This window comes from Eschscholzia californica, unplaced genomic scaffold (genome assembly GCF_041429995.1).
Source record: "Eschscholzia californica isolate CP2 unplaced genomic scaffold, dmEscCali1.0.p SCAF_1, whole genome shotgun sequence".
Classification (NCBI taxonomy): Eukaryota; Viridiplantae; Streptophyta; class Magnoliopsida; order Ranunculales; family Papaveraceae; genus Eschscholzia; species Eschscholzia californica.
Window position 1 is genome coordinate 12,215,684 of NW_028238198.1, and position 20,226 is coordinate 12,235,909.

The following is a 20,226-nucleotide window of genomic DNA, read 5'->3' on the forward strand; positions in this document are numbered from 1 at the left end:
TTCCACTCATCTCAACTAAACCTAACCCATATAAATTGAAAATGAAAGTGAAAGAAACATCCAGATAAACGTGGAGACCCATGCAGTTCGTTATAAAATTCAAAATAAGGGTAGTTTGGTCAATTGACATGTCTGTACGCACATATACCATTTTAAGATTTAACTACCTAAAATAGATTTCGTTATCTCAAGGTGGTAAAGTGAACTACTAATATTTTGAGGAGACAAACTAAAATGCTAAACGAATTCAAGGAGTTCAACGACCTCGACCACCCCCTTCTTATGCAAGAGCATGTAGGAATCTGCCGAATATATTTTGGTGAAATGCTCACCGACTAAAGCTTTATCATATTATTTCGTCTAGTTTTACACAAATTTTTCATTTCATTATTCCTCTACCGCCTTAATTTTTACGCGAGACGAAAACTAATGATTCTCCTACCAGTCGTGGCTTCCATTCTATTGGATTACTGTTTCGATATGGTGAACTATCTAGAGGGAGAAAGTAATCGGGTTTTTCGAAGCATAAAGGAGTGTTTCAACCATACCATCCTTTGTTTCAAGCATCTGCTCTTCATTGGGGATCCTCTATTCAGTGTTTCCCTAATTTAAGTTAGGATACTTTCACTACTGCCTGGGAATCTCTTGTAGTTACATAGTTCTTTATTTTATTTGTCGATGTCCTTGTCTACTCTCCACCGCCACCACCACCACCACCCTACCACTATGCTGCTGCCTCCACCTAATCACCACCATCACCACGGCAACCACACCATCAACAAAACAACCACATAAGTACATAACCAAAAACCAAGAAACCTGTCCACCATGATTACATTACCATCACCAAAACCACCCTGACTACCATCACCACTGCCCAACCAGCAACTCTACCGAACCCCATTGCTGCTGCGAGCCTGCGTACACCTGAGACCAACAACCACCACCACATGGCCAGTAATACAAGACTACCACCAGCATTCAACCTCAAGAACCACTATAGATCCAACCACCACCGCAAAAAATATACAAAAAATTAATAGTAGCCTCAGACGAAATCAGAAAACAAAAAGACGGGTTATGTTGCCAATTACAAGTCGAACTTCACTTCCGTATATAATCATTCTATAAGATAATGTAATTAACCAGACGATCGAAATCTTCCTGTGTGATGAATATTTCCATTTTGTAGGATTCCTGCGCAAAAATGAACATCGAGCTCAGGTTGATTAGAACAATTCAACTAATCTACAGAGTTTGAAATATCCGTTTGAACCTTAAAGAAGAACGAAGTATAAGTAGAACTGAAGTTATTATTCATTGATCAAAGGACAAAAGTTTATATTTTTTGTTGCTTCTCCTAAGCACTTCTAACACTAGTACACTCTATTATATATTAACAAAGACTGCTATACGCATGAAGAAAACTAAATACAGAAGTCTTCAGCAAGGAAACCCGAAAAGTTGATCAGCCTCAGTACCTTCTTGCAGTTAACTGCAGCAGATGATGTCGATGAGAAACCCCAGAAAGTGATTACGATTTCTTTTTTCTTTTCTTTTTTTCCTTTTCAGCTCTATATCAGTCACATTCACTGGCTAAACTTTACTTCTGGAGTTCAACCAATTAATGATCTCTTTCACGATATCTTCTCGCTCAGGTTCGAAAAGGAGATCATGTAAATATCCTTCATAGAGTTTGATAGATTTATCAGATGAAGAAGCTTCATGGTAGAGCTTTTCCGAAGCTTCTGGGTCGGTGACGGTATCAGCAGTTCCATGAAGAACTAGAAAAGGAACAGTCAACTTGCTCAAGTTCTTTTCCAAGTAAGATGATACACGGAGAATCTCATAGCCAGTCCTGATCCTGATGGAACCAGTGTATACAAGAGGGTCTGAATATTTTGCAATTAATGCCTCTGGATCACGAGAAACTGGCATTCCTTTCTTGTTAGCAGCACTGAACTGGTATCTTGGCAATAGAAGGGAAAAAACTGGTGCAAGTACCTGAAAAAATGAAAGAGCGTAATTTTATTCTAGATGCAACTATAAACTTATAAACCAGTAGAAAGGAAAAAAACAAGAACTATAACAAACTAGCAAACCAAACACTTAACGAGTGCTAAAATCAATAAGAGTTTTACTCAAAGTCTTCCTCAGTACATTGGTGGCACAGTCAGAACCTTCGATTTAACACCCTAATGGAAAGAAGCATTTCTCACACTGTCTCAGTCTCTCAGATAAACAAAATGATAGGAATTATAGTGTATACTTACCCCAACAATTGGATGGGATGGCTGAACACGTATTGCAGGTGACGTTAGTACAATACCTTTGATGAGATTTTCAAATGTAGGGTGCATAGCCGCCTATAAACCGGAAAAAGAAAAAAACTTGATTGAAATAGAAATGGCCGAAATAATTCTGTTTCAATTGTCACCGACAGAAAATTCAACATACAATTTATTCTTTGATTGTTTCAGTACAAATCACTGTTCATTTCTACGTGGACAATGATTTAGACTGATAATTTAGAAAAGCTAAGAAAATGTACAAGTTTGATTACAAAAGTTCTGATTTTACGTAATGGAATTATTTACTTCACCTTATGGAATATGAGGCTATTGATAACTGGGTTAACAAAAATGTTACCAATTTAATCTCTAGAGCGAGAAGACTGTTAGAACTTGGTAACATGCTTTCTTATGGTTCTTTTGTTGACTTTCTAGATATACATTCCATCAATTCATTTGTTTCCACAATGACCCAAATACTTTCACCCAATTAGTTCTAAATAGGACTGAAGTTTATATGAATGCCAACATGTAATACATTGAAGAGCACTAAGAAGGTTTTACTTGGGAAACGAACAATATGAGGTGGATATTCATCAAAACATTTTACCTTGAGGATAATGGCTGCACCTGTTGAGTGTCCAAAACAAAAACATGGTAACCCTGAATTTTCTGCTAGAACCTTCTCAAGAAATTCTTTCTGTAATAGCAATAATAAAGTTAATCGATATCAGAGTAATTCTACTAAAAGACTCTATGGTTTTACTCATACCTACCATATCAGTAACAGCATCATCAAGACAACTGACATATCCATGCAGCCCATCACTTCCGCCATGACCTAAAAAGAAAAGAAGTTTTCTTTTGTTAGATGGATGAATAACCACAACTAAGCCAAATTTTGATAGAATAAATCTTCAAATATCCAAATTTATATGATATTTACACTTATGAAGACAGTATGACCCCAAGCACATAAAAATAATTAAGTGATAATTTTACAAACTAAATGAATACACACAATCAGTTGTTTCGAATCACCCAACAACAGATTCAATATATTAAATACCACTTCGCAGCAATTTGTTAGTTATTTGAGGATGAGAATGAGAAGCCCTCGTTATAGCTTATCAAACTTCCTGTTCTTACGGATCAATGCATACATGATCACACGAGGAATTGCTAAAGAAGTTCTGTTCCACAAATTAGATGGGTATCTAACAAAGGCTTAACTCATCAAAGATGGTGATACTGACTCGGCAATCAAATGGTGGCCTGTTATTCTTGATGAAATATCATGTACCACCAAGTAATGCCTATCCAAAAGAGTAAATGTTAAGGTAGGGAAATATATTTACTCACCTATCCAGTCCATTCCGTACACTTTATATCCGTTGGCATTCAGTTGCTTTGCGAAAAAACTATACCTGCCACTGTTTTACATATTGCAGATGTTAATATCTAATAGCAATGAGAACTTGAAACTGATATGGAAAAAACTTCGAGATTTATACCAAAGAAACTGATTTTTCCAACCTGTGCTCATTCAGGCCATGTAAAAGGACCACCAGACCCCTGCGAAAAAAGATGACATATTTATAGACATAGCTACTTTTGATGTTCAAGCTAATAAGAAGTCTCATCCAGTAGGGGAGACAAGAAGGCTAATGAAACTAAAACAAGAATAGCACATTCTTGCTTTGAGTTTCAGTAAAGCATTTCATGCAGCTCATTAACTGGTTAGAGATAATGAAAATGATTATTTCAGTAATCAATTTGTGGGCATTGACACTGTTACAGTTCACCTCCACAAGAAGGTCGAGTAAGTTAAGAAATTCACATATGTCCAGTTAAAAGAACAAACTAGAACCCTATTTATAGGCCTGTGGATAATACCCATGAGTGGTAGTAGCTCGAGATAAGCTTGGACTCTATGTAATTGACTCAACCTAATTCTTATTTATATAAGAGATGGACAAAGAATTTTACCTTAATAAGACGCTTAATGCTACTTAGTGAAGTGGACTCAGGTTTGTGCTACATCGTTTCAACTTCTCATTGTTAATGATGGTAAATTAATACCATATTGATACTGACATCCTCAACTACTAGACAGGGTGTTGTAGAACATAAATATGCGCTTCACAATTATGAAGCAATTATAAAGTGCTATTAGCATTTCGGCTTTCCATACACAGAGAAGATGCAGAACTAAAAAGGACAACTTTCTCTCCACAGTAATCAAGTAAACATAACACGATATGCTTGGTTAAGAATTAATAGTTCTAGACTTCTAGTTAATTTGTTGTGAGCAATATGCTTTTCCATCTCAATACTGCTTGCCCGAGGCCAGAAAGACCGACAATGAACTTGCACGCCAGTGAACAAAACAAGAACTATTATGTAGTTACTTGGTCATTGTTATTCTAGTTTCCAGGGGGCTAAGTCCTTCCCTAATACCACTAGTATTCACAAAAACCAGCAACATACACTCGAGTGAATGACAATTATCAAAACAGGTGAAATGCATGTAATGCCTCTTGTCCGTAAATGGAAGAGAATATGCCCTGCAAAGAAAAGCAACCAGTTTTGTCTGGACATAGCTACCATTTTCCTTACTCTCTTTTCAACTTTATACCTCCTTTGAAACGTTTTCGAAAAACAGGGATACCATTTAACAACAAAACAAAACAGATAGAAGAACTAGAAGAGAAGTTATATTCTCTCATACCTTCTAAAAAACTATGGGTACTTAAAATTTGTACTGATTAACATAAAACAAGTAATGAGGGAGGGGATCAAAGGAGATGTTAGCCCATATTTCTAATCAAGATGAATGAGAACTCAAAACCCAAACTAAAGTTGCCCCATATGACAATTTTATCTCAAAGAGAACAACAATTGAATTAAAATTATTTATGAGATTATAGAAACCAAATCAAACAAAATGTGACCACAAATTGGAAAAATTTACCAAGACTTACTTAATCTTAATTGAATTTGATGGAGTCCATGACTGAGTAAACAGAGTATCACCTCTTGAAGTTGAAAAGAGAAAAACTTCTCTAACAGACCTAAACTCATCACCTTCATCATCCTCATGAGTTGTTCTCCTAATGGCGAGTGCTCGTCTCCTCGTAATATCAGCATCCTTATCAACATTATTCCTCCAAGCAGTAACTATCGGCGACCATTTCCGACCTTGACTACTACTAATCACAAGTTCTTTCTTTTGATCATCATCGTGGTCATCATCATCCTTACTTGATTTTTCAGCCATTGAAATGCAGCAGCGATTCCTAATTCGTCCCTGGAATGGAAGAAGGAAGAGCAGAAGAAACGCATTGATAAGCATAACTATATACTTCAAAGCTCTCAAGGAAAGAAATGCATTTACGCGTCCGCTTGCTCCTGACGTGATCAGAACTACTGAATTTGTTCTTGATGTTCCACAAATCGCCTCCATTACTCCTACTATTTCCTCAAGATGAACTCGAACTCAATTTCTTATCTGCTAAAGATGAAAATCTCTACTTCTTTAACATCTTAGCTATGGAAACGCCAGAAATGTGACGACGAATACTGATAATCTCTCAGTTCTTCTGCAAATTAAAGTTAAAAAGTAATGAGTGTAAAATGGCGCGAAGTGATTATAAGAAACAAAATTGGCGTTTTTCCTGACAATTTGATTCAAAATTGGTTGAAACTGAGTAAAGAAGACGACAAATTGAAAGAAATTTTGTTGATTTTGGTTGAATTGAAAGATCATTAACAGTTGATTATGAATAGATACTTACAATTAGGTATATGAAATGGGTTAAAATTAGGGTTTTTTTTTGGTTGAAGGACGCGCCCCTTTTCTCTCTCTAGCATCGTTCACTCCATAGATTAGAGATGGAGTTGGAAAAAAGAAGAGAAAGAAAGTCGGGAAAACGTTTTGGTTTTCGTCCTCCTTGATGATCCAACCCCCACCTAGGCTAGGTGTTAGTGGAAAATTTAATTTTAGAGCCTTAAAACAGTTAACGAATTATTGATAGGTGGGTCATGCTGTCATGGCATGGGTGGCATAATGGGTGACCATTGTGCTTTCCTCCATATAATCTGATTTGAGGTCTGAAATGACTCGAGTCAAAATTGAGACTTGGTTTTTGTCTCGCTTGAGAAATTTGACTCGGCTAAATTTTCCATTGATTTTTTCTATTTGATTCAGATGTGTGAAATTCAAACAAGAAAAAATGGCGATGCAGATTCAGAAGTGACTTGACCTCGATCATTGAGGTCCAAATCGATTGGGTGAAGTCGATTTCTTATAAGGGGATCGGTTTGGTTGTCATTGGTTTGAGTTACAAAAAAGATTCTTCAAAATTTCATACCATCCATTCAAATCTACAAAGACAGTACAATCAACTAACACCCAAACATACGTAAATCTCTCACAAGCATAATTATAGAACATTTCAAAAGTGATTTCAGGATGTACTTTAAGTTGAAGATTTTTTTCTTCTTTTTGACGTTGGACGAATACTGTCAGTTTACCCAAGGGTTGAAAATATTGACATAAACTCCAAAAACTCTGGAAGTCCCAGGTTAGATTTCGAAGGAGGGTGGATTGTGGAATCCATGGATTATTCAACTTGGGTTATTAAAGGTGCAACTAATGTAATGTATTTGTCGGGCTTTATGCCTCTTCCATGTTTTCGGGTTTTAGGCCTCTTTCATTAATGTTGAACTTAGACAGTTATTGTGCTCATCACATCTTCCTGATATATCAATGTCTTATAACGACTAACGTAAATCATAGCCGGTTTCTCAAAAAGACATTGGATGATTTTCTTCTCTGCACAGAAGAATCAAGCATCAGAACAAATTTTTTGAAGAAAAATTGATTTTTCTACATGATTTATGAGTATTTTTTTTTTCAAATACATGATTTATGATTTTTCAAGTTACTTGAGTCTATATAGCAAAATAGAAAGAGATTTGATAAATAAGAAGGTGGCTCCCAACGGACATGTGCATACCGACCCAAAATAGGCTCAGTCGACTGAGCTTCTCTTTGAATCTGAGCCTAAGCTCAGCCCAAAAGAAGCCGGTTAGACCTAGGGGCTAAGATTGAAAATTCAAATTTGCAACAGCTTCAACTCCTACCGGTTGGACGTGTTCTAAGTATTTCTAAAATAAATCTTGGCACATGATTTCATAGATTCATCATGAATTTGCATTGGAGATCATTTTAAAAAAGAAACTATAAAAAAAATCTTACGTGACACTCTTTTTGGAGTGTGAATATTGCGAAATACTCTTAACCACCAGCCGATCTCATCAAGTTTTCAATCTCGAGGCTGAGGACAACAAAAGATCAAGTGATCAGACGGTTATACAATTGACGCATATAGGTTTGTATAAATTTTAGTTTGGTTTCTCTGAGCAGTCTGTCAACGTTGTGTTGGGTAGAGAGAGTAGGAGAGAGAGAGAGCGGGAAAAGCTGAAATGCTAATTGACAACTAGGGTTTTGCAAGTTTCATTTTCAAATTTGGATCTTCTTTCGCCTGCCATGGCCAATCATCATCTGTATTTACTCGTCGGCTTAATTTTCATCTGTCAACAGCTTTGTCCCTCCGTCGCCGGTGAGATTTCCTCCCCAATCCTACTTTTTTTTCCCCTATTCTTGTATTTAAGAATCTTCCTTGCCCTTTCTTATATCTCTGTGCATTTTGATTATGGGAATCAATTTTTGTTTTAGATAAACTAGAAAATTACTTGTCGAATTACTAACATTTTTTGTATGGGTGTACTCTAAATTACGCATTCTTGAAATTTTCATTTTGCCTAAAAAGCTACTATAACTTTAATTTGTCCTTTTTTTATGTAAACCCTAGCCTAGTACATGGTGAAATGAACTATTGTGTTTTCTTTTGAAGAACCCTGTACTTATTTATACCATTTTGTTAGTGCACATGTTTTATATGTTTTTTGTGGTTCAGGTGGTGTTAATTCTATAGAGTCAGTCCCTGATCTTGAGAAGTTAATGTATTTGACTGTTGATGGATATCCATGCGTACGGTTGCTGAACCTTTCTGGAGAAATTGGTTGTGCAAGTAAGTAATTTCATATGTATAAGTAAAATTTTTCTTCTCGAAATCCAATGTAGAATGAAATATTGTTGCTGGAAAAGTTACCCTCTCTCGGGAACCCCTTTTTGGTTTGGAAATTGGAACTTTGGATTCAGTGTCCAGTTTTGGGTACTTTCATCCAAGACTCTAGATTTGACATTCCAAAATCTTCAGCTTAATTTACTCAATCAAGGTATAATAAGGTTAACTAGTTGATAAGTTAACGACTAGAATCAGTTAACGAATTAAATTTGTAAGATTTTATATGGAAATGTTGTAGGTGAGTGGGTTAGTTGGGTTGGTAGCTAGGGTTGGTTGGGCTAGGAAGATACGGTTAGTTTTGTGTTAGCTGAATGGGTTATACCAAGGTGGGGTGTGTTTGAGTGGGTGAAGTGGTGGTGACTGGTGAAGTGCAGCAGAGGGGTGGTTTTGGGGCCAGTAATCGAGGGGGTCCTTGATGAAGTCCGTTACCTCGTTCGTTTGGTTGTTCATGGAGTTGAATTGTTCTTTATTTGCTTCCACTTTGGAATTGTTTTGATTGATTGATAATTAAAAGCGTAGAGACCCTACTTAAAGAGAAGTCGATCAGCCTAGGATTGGGCTACTTTTTAGTTGCTAGATTAATGACTTCCCTAGTTTGACTCTATCTCTTTAAACTAGGAAAGTACAGATTACTGACTATAAATTTATAGGAACTTTAAATATCTTCTACGTTATTTAAATAGAACCTTTTAATTGCGGTTACTAGATATTAATATAATACTAGCCTACTAGGGCACACCTTGTAACCCCTGCCACATGATATTGTTACATCATACAAAAACATGATGTATTTTATGGTCTTAACACGATTATTTTTCTTGAGAAAGAGATGAAAGATTTAAAAAACAGAAATAACGTTTGATGACCACAAAATACTTCTCTATGTGTAATATCTTTTATGCACGAGGTAACAATGTGGTGTAGCCAATGGCTAGAAGGAAGGGCGTCGATGCTCTTGTACTTTTCAAGTGTCAAATACAAGTATCTGGTATGACAATTTTGCGCTGGGAAGCTCTATAAGTGCTGACTTATTGCTACAGGTAGGGGTGGGAAAAAGATCCGGAAGACCGCTATCCGACCCGTTCGACCGAGATAAAAAGTGTCCATGGACACCCGATGGTCATAACGGTCAGTGTCCGACCGGCCCGAAAGATTGGCGGACGGTCACGGTCAAAATTCTATGTCGAAGGACCGACCGCTGACCGACCGGTACGAGTGACCGAATAGGTTGACCGACTAAACTGTCCTCATTTTTAGAAGTTGACCGTTGAATTTTATAGACATATGAATATATGATGATCGTTGGCTATAGTCATATAGTCCTCTGGAAGACCAAACATTAGTGCATGGCTTAATTATATCTTGTCAAATGATGATCCACTGTGTTTTTTCTTTTTTATATTTACTTTTGATTTCTTGGCTAAACATCTTCATTTGTAAGTAATTTTGTTTGTGGTAATAAAAATAAAGTTCTGAATTAAGTAAATTTATTGGAAAGTCCGGACCGAGACCGTCCGGTGCCCGACTGGACCGGTAAAATAAACGGTCTTGGACGGTCAATGGACAAAGAATTCTTGAGAGTGACCGTCCGAGTCCGCCCGAGTAAATAGGTGGTCACCAACAGTTTATGTCCGAGTCGACCGGTTCGATGAAGTTAGAGTCCGATACCGACCGGTCCGGACCGATTCCCACACCTAGCTACAGGCAAACTTTGTGGGTGATTTATGTGTACAGGGGTGTCTATGACAATAACCCAGGGCGCCTTTAGGAGTTCCGTTTTTTGCTAAGAAAGAACATCCATGCCAAAAGATGGCATGCAATAGATGTTGTTTCTTTTGGGTGCTTTTGGTCCAGACTTTACCATTTTCTGATCTTCTAATAATTTCTTCAGATCCTGGACGTGAAAAGGTTGTTTCTCCAATTGTGAGGTACAAGAATATTGAGCAAATGGCTCAGTCATCTGCAGTCTTGGTTTCGCTAGATGATATGCAAAATCTCTTTACCAGGTATTTTTAACCCCCCCTCAGTTGATATTTACGTCTTCATTTTCTTACTCTCTCCTGTTTATATGCAATTCTTCTTTTACAGTCCAAAAATAATTTAAGTTGCATGTAGAGATATGTTTGCTATGCTTATACAAGTGCAAATGAACACCAGAGACATGCTCTCATGTCGTAACTAACTGAATAGTGAATATACGTAGGTGCAAACTTAACTTCATAACATAAAAAAAAAATTAGAATGAATAAGTAAGCCACACAAAGTGTCCAAATAATCTCTACGTAGCAACGAACTTCTGGGGCCTAATGAAAATAATCACTATTAGTGAAAACAAGCTCGCATTTTGCAACTAATATCTGATTAAGGTGGTTTGTAGCATATTGGTGGGCTGTAAACACCCAAAATGAATGGTTATTCCTCACTTCACTTGCAAATTCTAATCAGACAAGTACATCATATTCCATGTACAAGAACAATCAAGCATATAGGGAGTTAAGGAGACCATAGAATGAGCTTTTGTTTAATGAGTTAAAATTATAATAGCTTCATATGATACTATTTGAATATGCATCTACTGTTTTAATTAATATCCCTGGAAGGTATCCAATTTATGTTCGTCTTGTGCTTATATCAATATGTCTTTCTCTAATTAACTAATCATTTTGATATGCATGTGCACATTAACCTTTGTATGTCACTCTCATGTTGTACATTCAATATGTGAGTCCTAACTTGATCTATTCTCTTTGCACTTTTGCAGACTATCAAATGATAAAAACTTTGCTACAAAAGTAGGTGGTGTTTTAGTTGAATCTAATACAAAATTCCAAAATGATGGACAAGGTATTGCCTGCAGTTACTTGTCCATTATTTGTGCTTTTATTTGGCCACATTGCATTAAGGATTGTAAATCTTTTTCATTTTCTAGGCTTTTCTCCCGTTGAAAAATTTCCGCAAGCTGAATTTTCCCCTTACAAGAAGCTCAATTATGAATGGAACCCTGCTGTAAGTTATGAATAAATATTTAATGAAATTTGTTTGTTGACTGATAAAACAAAGGAAGGTGAAAAGGATAAAAGCTAACATAATGAGCCCATTTTGTTTGTCTGTTATGAAGTGGACCGATATTATTTAACACTTTGGCTTGAGAAAGAAACTGAAACTTGCTAACTTTTGCAGGGATCAAATATTATGTGGAAAGGATACGATTTTCCTGTTTTCTTACTTTCCCAGGAGAGCACAGTGCTATTGCGGGAGGTAATAGTAACATGTACTTCATATCTTGGTGGATGACCTGATGTAGCCCACGCCACATTAAATTATCCAAAACATGACTTTTGGGGGGTTGTTCTTTTATTTTAGAAGATAGAAAATAGTTCTATTTGTTGCATATTAATTTAACCATTTCTTATAATTTCCAACTATTTTCACATTATCCTAAATATTAACATGAAATATTTTTCTTTCAAGCATCTTAACGAGAAGTCTCGGATGATGAAATGTTAACCTAGAAAAGAAGAAATATATACAACGTTACAACCCCCAAGTAAAAAGACTATGTAACTCTTGGTAATGTATATATTTGACAGGAGCATACAAAATCAACCCAAATTTCATGTAGTAATCAGATGTCATCGATTTGTCCTAAATCCCAGTCTAACGAATGATGTGTACTAGTATTGCGAATTATGGTCATGCAATTGTGATCCTTCCAAACAAACTGTAAATAATCCTTGGAAGCAATCAAGTTGTAACAATAATATGAACATTCTCAGTTTGTTAGCTTAGACTGTCATTTGAAAATGCAGATTGTCAGTAAGACTGAGAAGAGCAAAAAATCATATACTGTAGACATGGCCGAGTTTGATCTGGTCATGCAGGTAAAGTTTTTCTGCGAAATTTTGTTTACATTTAGTATGAGGTTTTAATTATTCTCAAAGGGATTTTATTTTCCATTTTCTAACATTACCTGATACAACTGTATTGATTAGACAACAAAGACTGGAACACGTGATTCAGTATCTTGTCTAAAGGAACAGAGTTGTCTGCCCTTAGGTGGATATAGGTGAGGTTTCTTCAGCTTCTACACTTCTATAAGGTTTGCTGAAATTTGTTTGAAAAGGTTTACCACTCCCTTTTGAAGTAGTGATGTCATTCGGCATATATGTGGAGTATGATGGATTAACACATTAGGCAGATGAAATCTTATTGTGGGTGTTGTTACCCTCTTTGATTGTATACTAGAATGATTCTCTTGTCTAAACTTTGAAGCGTCTTTATAGGATGTCTATAATAATTTGCATTGTACTTTATTGCGTGATCCACTCTATTCTATTTATAAAGAAAGCTATCGTTATGACATCCTTAAGAAACATATGTTGTAGTGATTTAAATGCAGATGTAACTATCAGTGTTTGCACTTGTTCAAATTTTTCTAGTTCTAGGTTCATTCTTTTTTTCTTGTAGTTCTCCAACTGAACCATCTAAACACATATAAACATTAAACATAACTACAATAATGTAGGAGAAGTAGAACGTAGAAACTCATAATTTTCAAATTGAAGCAAACACAAGAGCTTTGATTACTTAACTTGATGGTAGTGAAGTTCATACCTTGCTCTTCAGTTTCTGGTTTGAATATTGGGTCGAACAATCCCAGATAGCCCCATTCAAACTCATTCATCTAGTGGAGACTAATTTGAAGCGCGTGCTATGCCATTGTTCCCCTTTAGTTCATCACTCTACTTCTTCGGCTTGAAAGTGATATTAAATTTTGGGAATAGCTTTACTTCCTCTGGCATGTTTGATGTTACTTACCTTTGTGGGATACCTAGCTGAACACGTGCAATCTAGGGAAGGAGCTATTCTATGTAAATACAGAAAAGATAGTGAAAATATTGCGGGATGTGGCAAATTTGCCTACCTTATTTTTTATTCGCATTTTAAATTGGATAATTATTTTGAAATTAAGTTTCTCATTTTCTTGTATCTGCTACCATTAATTATATTATAAAGTCAACAGTTTTATGCTACATGTTGGTTATGATGTTATAGCACTACTTAAAAACATTCTAGAGTACCTTCTAATTGTATGTTTCTGGTATTTGAAGGGCAGTGTCATGTCTTCACTCCCACCTCTTAATAATTCTTCCTTAGGACGACCCAAACCCATTGTATTAGCAGTGGCATCAATGGATTCTGTGTCCTTTTTCCGCGACAAAAGTCCGGGTGCAGATTCTCCTTTATCTGTAAGTTCCAGAATCTTTTTTTCTTAAACCGATTAGTCTAAGGGTCTTTCATTGTGCGTAGAAGTTTTGAAAAACATGATTGTAACATTGGTCAGGGGATGGTCTCGTTGCTGGCTGCAGTTGACGCTCTCTCCCGGATCGATGACACAAATGAGCTTAACAAACAGGTCTTTTGAATTTTTTTCATGCACTAACTTAAATATTTCATTTATCTGGGATTATGATTATATGTTTATAACATGGAAAGCTGTTTCTTTTGCTATCCGCAATTTTGTTTACCAGCTATGAGTCTATGACTTTGAGATTCCGGAGTGTCGTTGCATTGTAGTCATACACTCATACATACTATTTTTAGAACTCATACATACTATTCTTAGAACTGAAGTATGTCATTCACATAGTTTATAGTGCCGCAAATATGTAAATTAGAACTACTGAGTAATATGTTTTGTCCTTGTGCTGCTTGGGTTATCTAGCAGAAACTCAATATTAGCAAGCTTATCGGCTTATCATTTACTCGCATGTATGTTATCTATAATGTTTCAGCCCATGTGATGTAGGACAGAAATGGGAAGTTGGAAATAAGGAAGAAAATAGCCTGATTATATTATAGATATAAGAAATAACGCACTAGTATCACACCAGTACAAACTAGGAATCACTCCTAGAGCCCTTAGGCATCACACCTTTGGGGTATTTGCATCACACAAACACATAAAGCTTAACTAGCTGCTGGAATACTCTCTGTCTGTCCTCCAAACAGCAGAATTACATGCCTTATATAGGCCTAAAACCCACCTTTGCTATCTTTACTTGTAGACTATTGAACTTCTAAACTCCTATAGCACTAAAAAACATTATAAAGGACATTTAAGACATTAAAGACATTAAAGAGACACTAAATGACATTAAAGACACTTAACCATCCTAATACTTAGAAACTAGTAGAATCTCCACAAAGACATGTGGATCAGGCCCGCATTATTCAAGGTTCTAACTGGGCCATTCATGCAAGACACGCCAAATCAAAATTTGGGTCTGGCAATCCTTCTTTTGACGTCTCTCATGTGCCTTAAACAGTTGCTGCCATTCATCTCTATCAATTCTCCCGGGCTTGAGAAAACTCGACCCCGACGAGTTAAATGCATAAAATTTCTCATCAAGGTCCTGGTCAAGTACTTTGGACTCATCATCTCTATCAATTCTCCCGGGTTTGAGAAAGCTCGACTCTGGCGAGTTAAATGCATAAAGATCTTCGTCAAGTACTTTGAACTCATCATATCTAATCCTTGTATAGTCAGTAAGTGGGTGCCCCTTCCAATTAATCCAATATCCTTGATGGGAATCCACCTCGATAGAAACACTTTGATGATCAACAATGTCTTTAGTTTCTTTGTTTTCCATTGTTAGAGATGTGGTAACGAGTCCAACAACACATACATGGGAACTATTTTCTTCCTCCTCTCGGTCATTATACTCATAGATTCCATAATCAAATAAAGTTTCATTTTCTAGAGCTTTCTCTTCATTATTTCCGGCTTGCTCATCTTCTTTTGCAGTTTCAGGATGTTTAGCAAGATGGTGTGTTCGAGTTTCCATCTTAGCTAGTCTGGTTTGCACGTCTTTGAGTCGTTTTGTAATTTCAAAAATGATATCGTCTCGTTCATTCTCAGTTAATCTTCTCCTAAGTCCGTATCTAGTTGCCATCATGTAACCTCGCTCTGATACCAAACTGATATAGGACAGAAATGGGAAGTTGGAAATAAGGAAGAAAATAGCCTGATTATATTATAGATATAAGAAATAACGCACTAGTATCACACCAGTACAAACTAGGAATCACTCCTAGAGCCCTTAGGCATCACACCTTTGGGGTATTTGCATCACACAAACACATAAAGCTTAACTAGCTGCTGGAATACTCTCTGTCTGTCCTCCAAACAGCAGAATTACATGCCTTATATAGGCCTAAAACCCACCTTTGCTATCTTTACTTGTAGACTATTGAACTTCTAAACTCCTATAGCACTAAAAAACATTATAAAGGACATTTAAGACATTAAAGACATTAAAGAGACACTAAATGACATTAAAGACACTTAACCATCCTAATACTTAGAAACTAGTAGAATCTCCACAAAGACATGTGGATCAGGCCCGCATTATTCAAGGTTCTAACTGGGCCATTCATGCAAGACACGCCAAATCAGAATTTGGGTCTGGCAATCCTTCTTTTGACGTCTCTCATGTGCCTTAAACAGTTGCTGCCATTCATCTCTATCACCATGCTTTCACTTCTGTGCAGCTAATTTTTCTGGTTCTCACCGGAGAAGCCTGGGGATACCTTGGCAGTCGTAGATTTCTCTCTGAACTAGACAAGCAAACGGATGTTGTTGATGGCCTTAACAGCTCGCTGATTGAGACGGTATTCTTCTTTTGCTGGTAAAGTTGCAATGTAAAGATCTTTAATCCTGGATTTTTGTTGGTGTTGCATCTGCATCAAGGTTGGCCAATAGATTGTTTTCCTTGCGAAAAATAGTTAAATGTTTTCAGATAATGATGTCATGGATGGTAGGACAATTTTTGTATGACTTTATAGAAATTGACTTTGTTCAGAGTCTCAAAACGAAGAAATTAAGGTTCTTACTCTAAAGGACATCTGATTTTTAAAAAGGGGGCATGGTCATACACATAATTTTTTCTGAGGTAACAAGTTGCCTCATCACTCTTGTCCTTTTCCCCTATATGAAGCTTTGCAAGAGGTTGATGTTACTTGGAATATGCAATATATTATGTGTTTGTCAACCTAATCATTTTATTTTCTCCAAATTTGATTCAAAATGATCTTTCTTATCATGCTCATCAATTCTTTTCTTAAAGCCAATAAGGCTGAAAAGAGTGGAAAGACCACGTATAGGTGGAGATACTTCCTCCTATATAAATCCATTATTCTATCATCCTAACTTCCTTAACGAAAAATTAGTTAAACAGAATACAATTACTTTGCAATCATAATTGCTTTCTAGTTAGAACCTACAAAAAATTTACAAGCTTGGTTAGCGAAAGGTTATAAATTCTTTCTGCGTAGAATTAGATCACTGAAATATATGGTGGCATTGGAGTGGTCCTTACTCCAAAAATATTTCAGTTAACTAACGCTATAACGTAAATGCACCATTATATTATAATGTTACAACCTAACTGTTCTATGGTGGATGTCCTTTATAGATTTTGGAAATAGGATCTGTTGGGAAAGGGTTCAGCCAAGGGGTCAACTCATTTTTTGCACATGCAGCTGGGGTAAGAAATTAGATATAAAATTCAATAGAATTTCATGTTTATCTATTCAAGTTTTTTTCACTTTTAATTTATTGCAATCGATCCGTATTATCATTGTTGTTTTAATTTTTTGTAAGGTATAGATATGTTTTGGGTGGCTATTTGATGCAACCCTTATTTAATCATGGAGGATAATCCAAGTATTGTGTCAGAGACAGTCATGGTGGGAAATTGGTAAAAGTTCCAATAATTAGAAGTGAGAACTTCTCTGCGATTTGATTTAGTCACTCGGAGAAAAACTAAATTACTAATTGCAACCTATATATCGGTCCTCCTTTTCAGCATATTTTGTCGTGTTGGATACCCTTTTGAAAGTCTCGTGTTCACTCTAGTAGAGTAGTCAGTACTCAGTAGTAGGTATACTCTGAGATTTTTCTCATGTACGTATTGTACAGTGCGAACAACATGACCCGAGTTAAATTGTTTTGGTTTTATTGTAATTGGTTGACCCTAAAAGTTAGGAATGCAAGCACAAAATAAAAGACCTTATAAGTAAGACAAGAATATATACATGTTGAATCATAGCCCTCGATGCCTCGTCACACTAAAAGTCTAAGATAATATAAAAAGTCAATTGCTAGTCTGAATTTAATTTACTTGTGTACTTTAATTATCTTATATACTGCTTAGTCTACCTTAAATGCCAGATCCATATATGAGTGATATGTATGGCACCAGATTTCTAATTCCCATAATTTTGCTTGACATGTGGTCTTCATATAGGATTCATCAGCAACAAATAGAATGTTTGATGCCTTGCAACGTGCAAGTAGTTCACTGGGATCAGAGCGCGTAAAGATCTCAAGGGCAAGTAGTTCGAATCCAGGGATACCTCCGTCTTCATTGATGTCGTTCCTGAGAAAGGTTGGAGATATAACTCCTACGTTTCAACTTATGTTTTTGTTTACTTTTCTACACTCCTCTAAAGACTAAAAGGCAAATCAAAATAATTTATGTATTTTTCCTTCTTTATTATTAAAAAATCTCAAGGGGTTTTGTATTATCTATTGATTGTCATTCGAGGTAGTAAACAAGGCCTGTGGTTCAAAACAAATACAAATTGATTATTTGTTGCTTAAATGGAGGACCATATACAACTACACTTGATGAGATTAGACATTTTAGAATGTAGTGTTTGGTGAGAATGATCTTTCTGCATTCAAGTCCTCCATACTGAAAGTCATTTCCTGGTCCTTCATGTACAATGTGTGAATGACAATATCCTGCTTCTTAATGAGTTTATGCTGGAACAGTAAAAGAAATGGTACCCAGATCCAATTGGTTCCTGTTAATGGGAAGCTAGGAATTCTGAAAGTAATACATATAAACGTAATATTTTTTTTGCAGAACCTTTCTACTTCTGGAGTTGTCTTGGAAGACTTCGACAATGCTTTTACAAACAAGTTCTATCACAGCCACCTTGATGATCTGTGTGAGTTGAAACTACTGAAATCCGTGGCGCTGCTTCCTTTAAACTACGTACTTACCTAATATGCTTATTATTTTAATGCAGCAAATATCAACTCTTCAGCAGTAGTAGCGGCTGCTTCTGTCGTTGCCCGAACACTGTACATTCTTGCAAATGATAACAAGGAACTGAGTACAACACAACTAAATTCTATCAACGTAAACTCGTCTCTGGTTGAGGAACTTTTAGCATGTCTATTGACCTGTGAACCGGGTCTTTCTTGTGGGTTGGTGAAGGAATATATTGCACCCACCACTACATGTCCCAACCATTATGTCGGTGTTCTAGCGAGTCCGCCCTCATCAACACCATATCTTGAGGAGTTGAGTGATATATCACGGTTCATTTGGAATTTTCTCGCGGATAAAACATCTATCTCAAAGGAGAAAAATAGTTCTGTTTGTTCGCAAGATTGCAGCAACGATGGCGGAGTTTGCGTCAGGGTAGAAACAGATCAAAAGGGCACTTGTGTTATCTCTACAACCAGGTGAGTTTATTAACTAAAATGACAAATTTGGATAATCATATTTAAGTCGGACACGAGTTTGATCTTCTTCTATCTATTATACTGGGTTTAGGCGAACTGCATGTGTCATTAGCACTCTTACTGATAGAGAAGCCATGCCCGATTAGCTATCTAAACACGAGTTTAAAACCTAGAACCCCAACATTTTGGTTAATCCTATCATTTTTAACATTGGAAGGCATGTCTGGTGTCTGGTAATGCTGACATTCTTTTTTGCACAAGGAGTACATACACAGTGTGAAAAGGAAAACCTGAAACAGCTTTCCCTTTTCAGGTTCTGAGATATTGTCGGAGATTGAAGTGGAAACCCACATTTCAGGACCATTTTTCATCAATAACGCTATATTCTTTTTCTTGTAAAAAGAAACAGGTCCATTCAAGAAATATGTTTTTCGTCTCTTAGGATTACTTATATCCTTGTTTATGTCCGGATCACAAATCAGACGCCTTCCGCTTGGTGTATAATAATTTCATGGCATAATTTTCCTGGCATGTGTCTTTGAGCTTTATTAAAATTTTGGGTACCAAAATTTTCAGGTACATTCCGGCATACTCAACTCGACTGAAGTTTGATGATGGAAAGTGGAACCTGATACCAGCAAATGATTCTGATGTTATGGGGTTGGTCGACCCTGTATGGACAGAGAGCTTTTGGAACGTATTAGGTCTCCGAGTTTACAAAGTTCAAGATGCAACTTATGACAATATCGTCCTTGCAGGCGGAATAGCTGTTACACTTCTTGCTTACCTAGCTATAATTGTTACTAGGGCTATGGTTACTAAAGCTCTTAAACACGATTAAAAGCTTAATGCAACAGAATGTAAGATCTTCACCAGATTGACATTTGATGAAGAGTATTTTGGGGGTGGAAGATTAACTTGCCTTGCTGATATATTGACATCATTTCTTTAGCTTGGTTAGTAGTTCTTATTCTTGCCATTTCTTCTCACCAGTAGATCGATATTACTTGACACTTAAAGTGTAGTAGGGCATCCTTTCAAAAAAAAAGGTCTAGTACGCTATTAGTCAATTTTCGATTATATTTAGTAAGTCTTAGAATATAGCTCTTGCAACCCCTATGGGTCTCCAGTTCTCTCTTTGACAGAATTAGGCGAAGATGAATAGAGTATCCGTCAAGAGGATTGGGGGGTTTGGTCCCAAATCTTTCTATTCTTTTCATTTTCAACTACATGATTA

General features: G+C 36.4%; 2 protein-coding genes across 6 annotated transcripts; one reads left to right on the plus strand and one right to left on the minus strand.

Annotated features, from left to right (window-relative positions):
• Nucleotides 1–314: 314 nt before the first annotated feature.
• Nucleotides 315–6,359, minus strand: LOC147564176 (alpha/beta-Hydrolases superfamily protein). 4 transcript variants are annotated; one of them, XR_015226163.1, is made up of 10 exons: nucleotides 6,089–6,265; nucleotides 5,689–5,893; nucleotides 5,276–5,601; nucleotides 3,828–3,866; nucleotides 3,654–3,724; nucleotides 3,068–3,132; nucleotides 2,902–2,991; nucleotides 2,274–2,366; nucleotides 1,482–2,004; nucleotides 981–1,197 (listed from the first exon to the last, which is right to left on the minus strand). XR_015226163.1 is itself a non-coding variant. In XM_086644140.1 (9 exons), the coding sequence occupies exons 2-9, from the start codon at nucleotides 5,755–5,757 to the stop codon at nucleotides 1,597–1,599; spliced, it is 1,161 nt and encodes a 386-aa protein (XP_086500266.1). In that variant the 5' UTR covers nucleotides 5,758–5,893; nucleotides 6,089–6,277; the 3' UTR covers nucleotides 1,296–1,596. The 4 variants fall into 4 exon arrangements, 2 of the variants coding, with proteins under 2 accessions (XP_086500266.1, XP_086500254.1); XR_015226162.1 differs by having other exon boundaries at nucleotides 315–1,197; nucleotides 5,276–5,893; nucleotides 6,089–6,359; XM_086644140.1 differs by lacking the exon at nucleotides 981–1,197 and having other exon boundaries at nucleotides 1,296–2,004; nucleotides 6,089–6,277.
• Nucleotides 6,360–7,492: 1,133 nt separating this feature from the next.
• Nucleotides 7,493–19,963, plus strand: LOC147564177 (Zn-dependent exopeptidases superfamily protein). 2 transcript variants are annotated; one of them, XM_086644109.1, is made up of 16 exons: nucleotides 7,493–7,918; nucleotides 8,276–8,389; nucleotides 10,338–10,452; nucleotides 11,208–11,290; nucleotides 11,376–11,452; nucleotides 11,627–11,704; nucleotides 12,256–12,327; nucleotides 12,439–12,512; nucleotides 13,563–13,695; nucleotides 13,791–13,862; nucleotides 16,001–16,120; nucleotides 16,924–16,995; nucleotides 17,758–17,898; nucleotides 18,382–18,466; nucleotides 18,548–18,989; nucleotides 19,566–19,963. In XM_086644109.1, the coding sequence occupies exons 1-16, from the start codon at nucleotides 7,846–7,848 to the stop codon at nucleotides 19,828–19,830; spliced, it is 2,016 nt and encodes a 671-aa protein (XP_086500235.1). In that variant the 5' UTR covers nucleotides 7,493–7,845; the 3' UTR covers nucleotides 19,831–19,963. The 2 variants fall into 2 exon arrangements, with proteins under 2 accessions (XP_086500235.1, XP_086500242.1); XM_086644116.1 differs by having other exon boundaries at nucleotides 7,714–7,918; nucleotides 8,276–9,486; nucleotides 10,151–10,452.
• The last annotated feature ends 263 nt before the right edge of the window (nucleotides 19,964–20,226 follow it).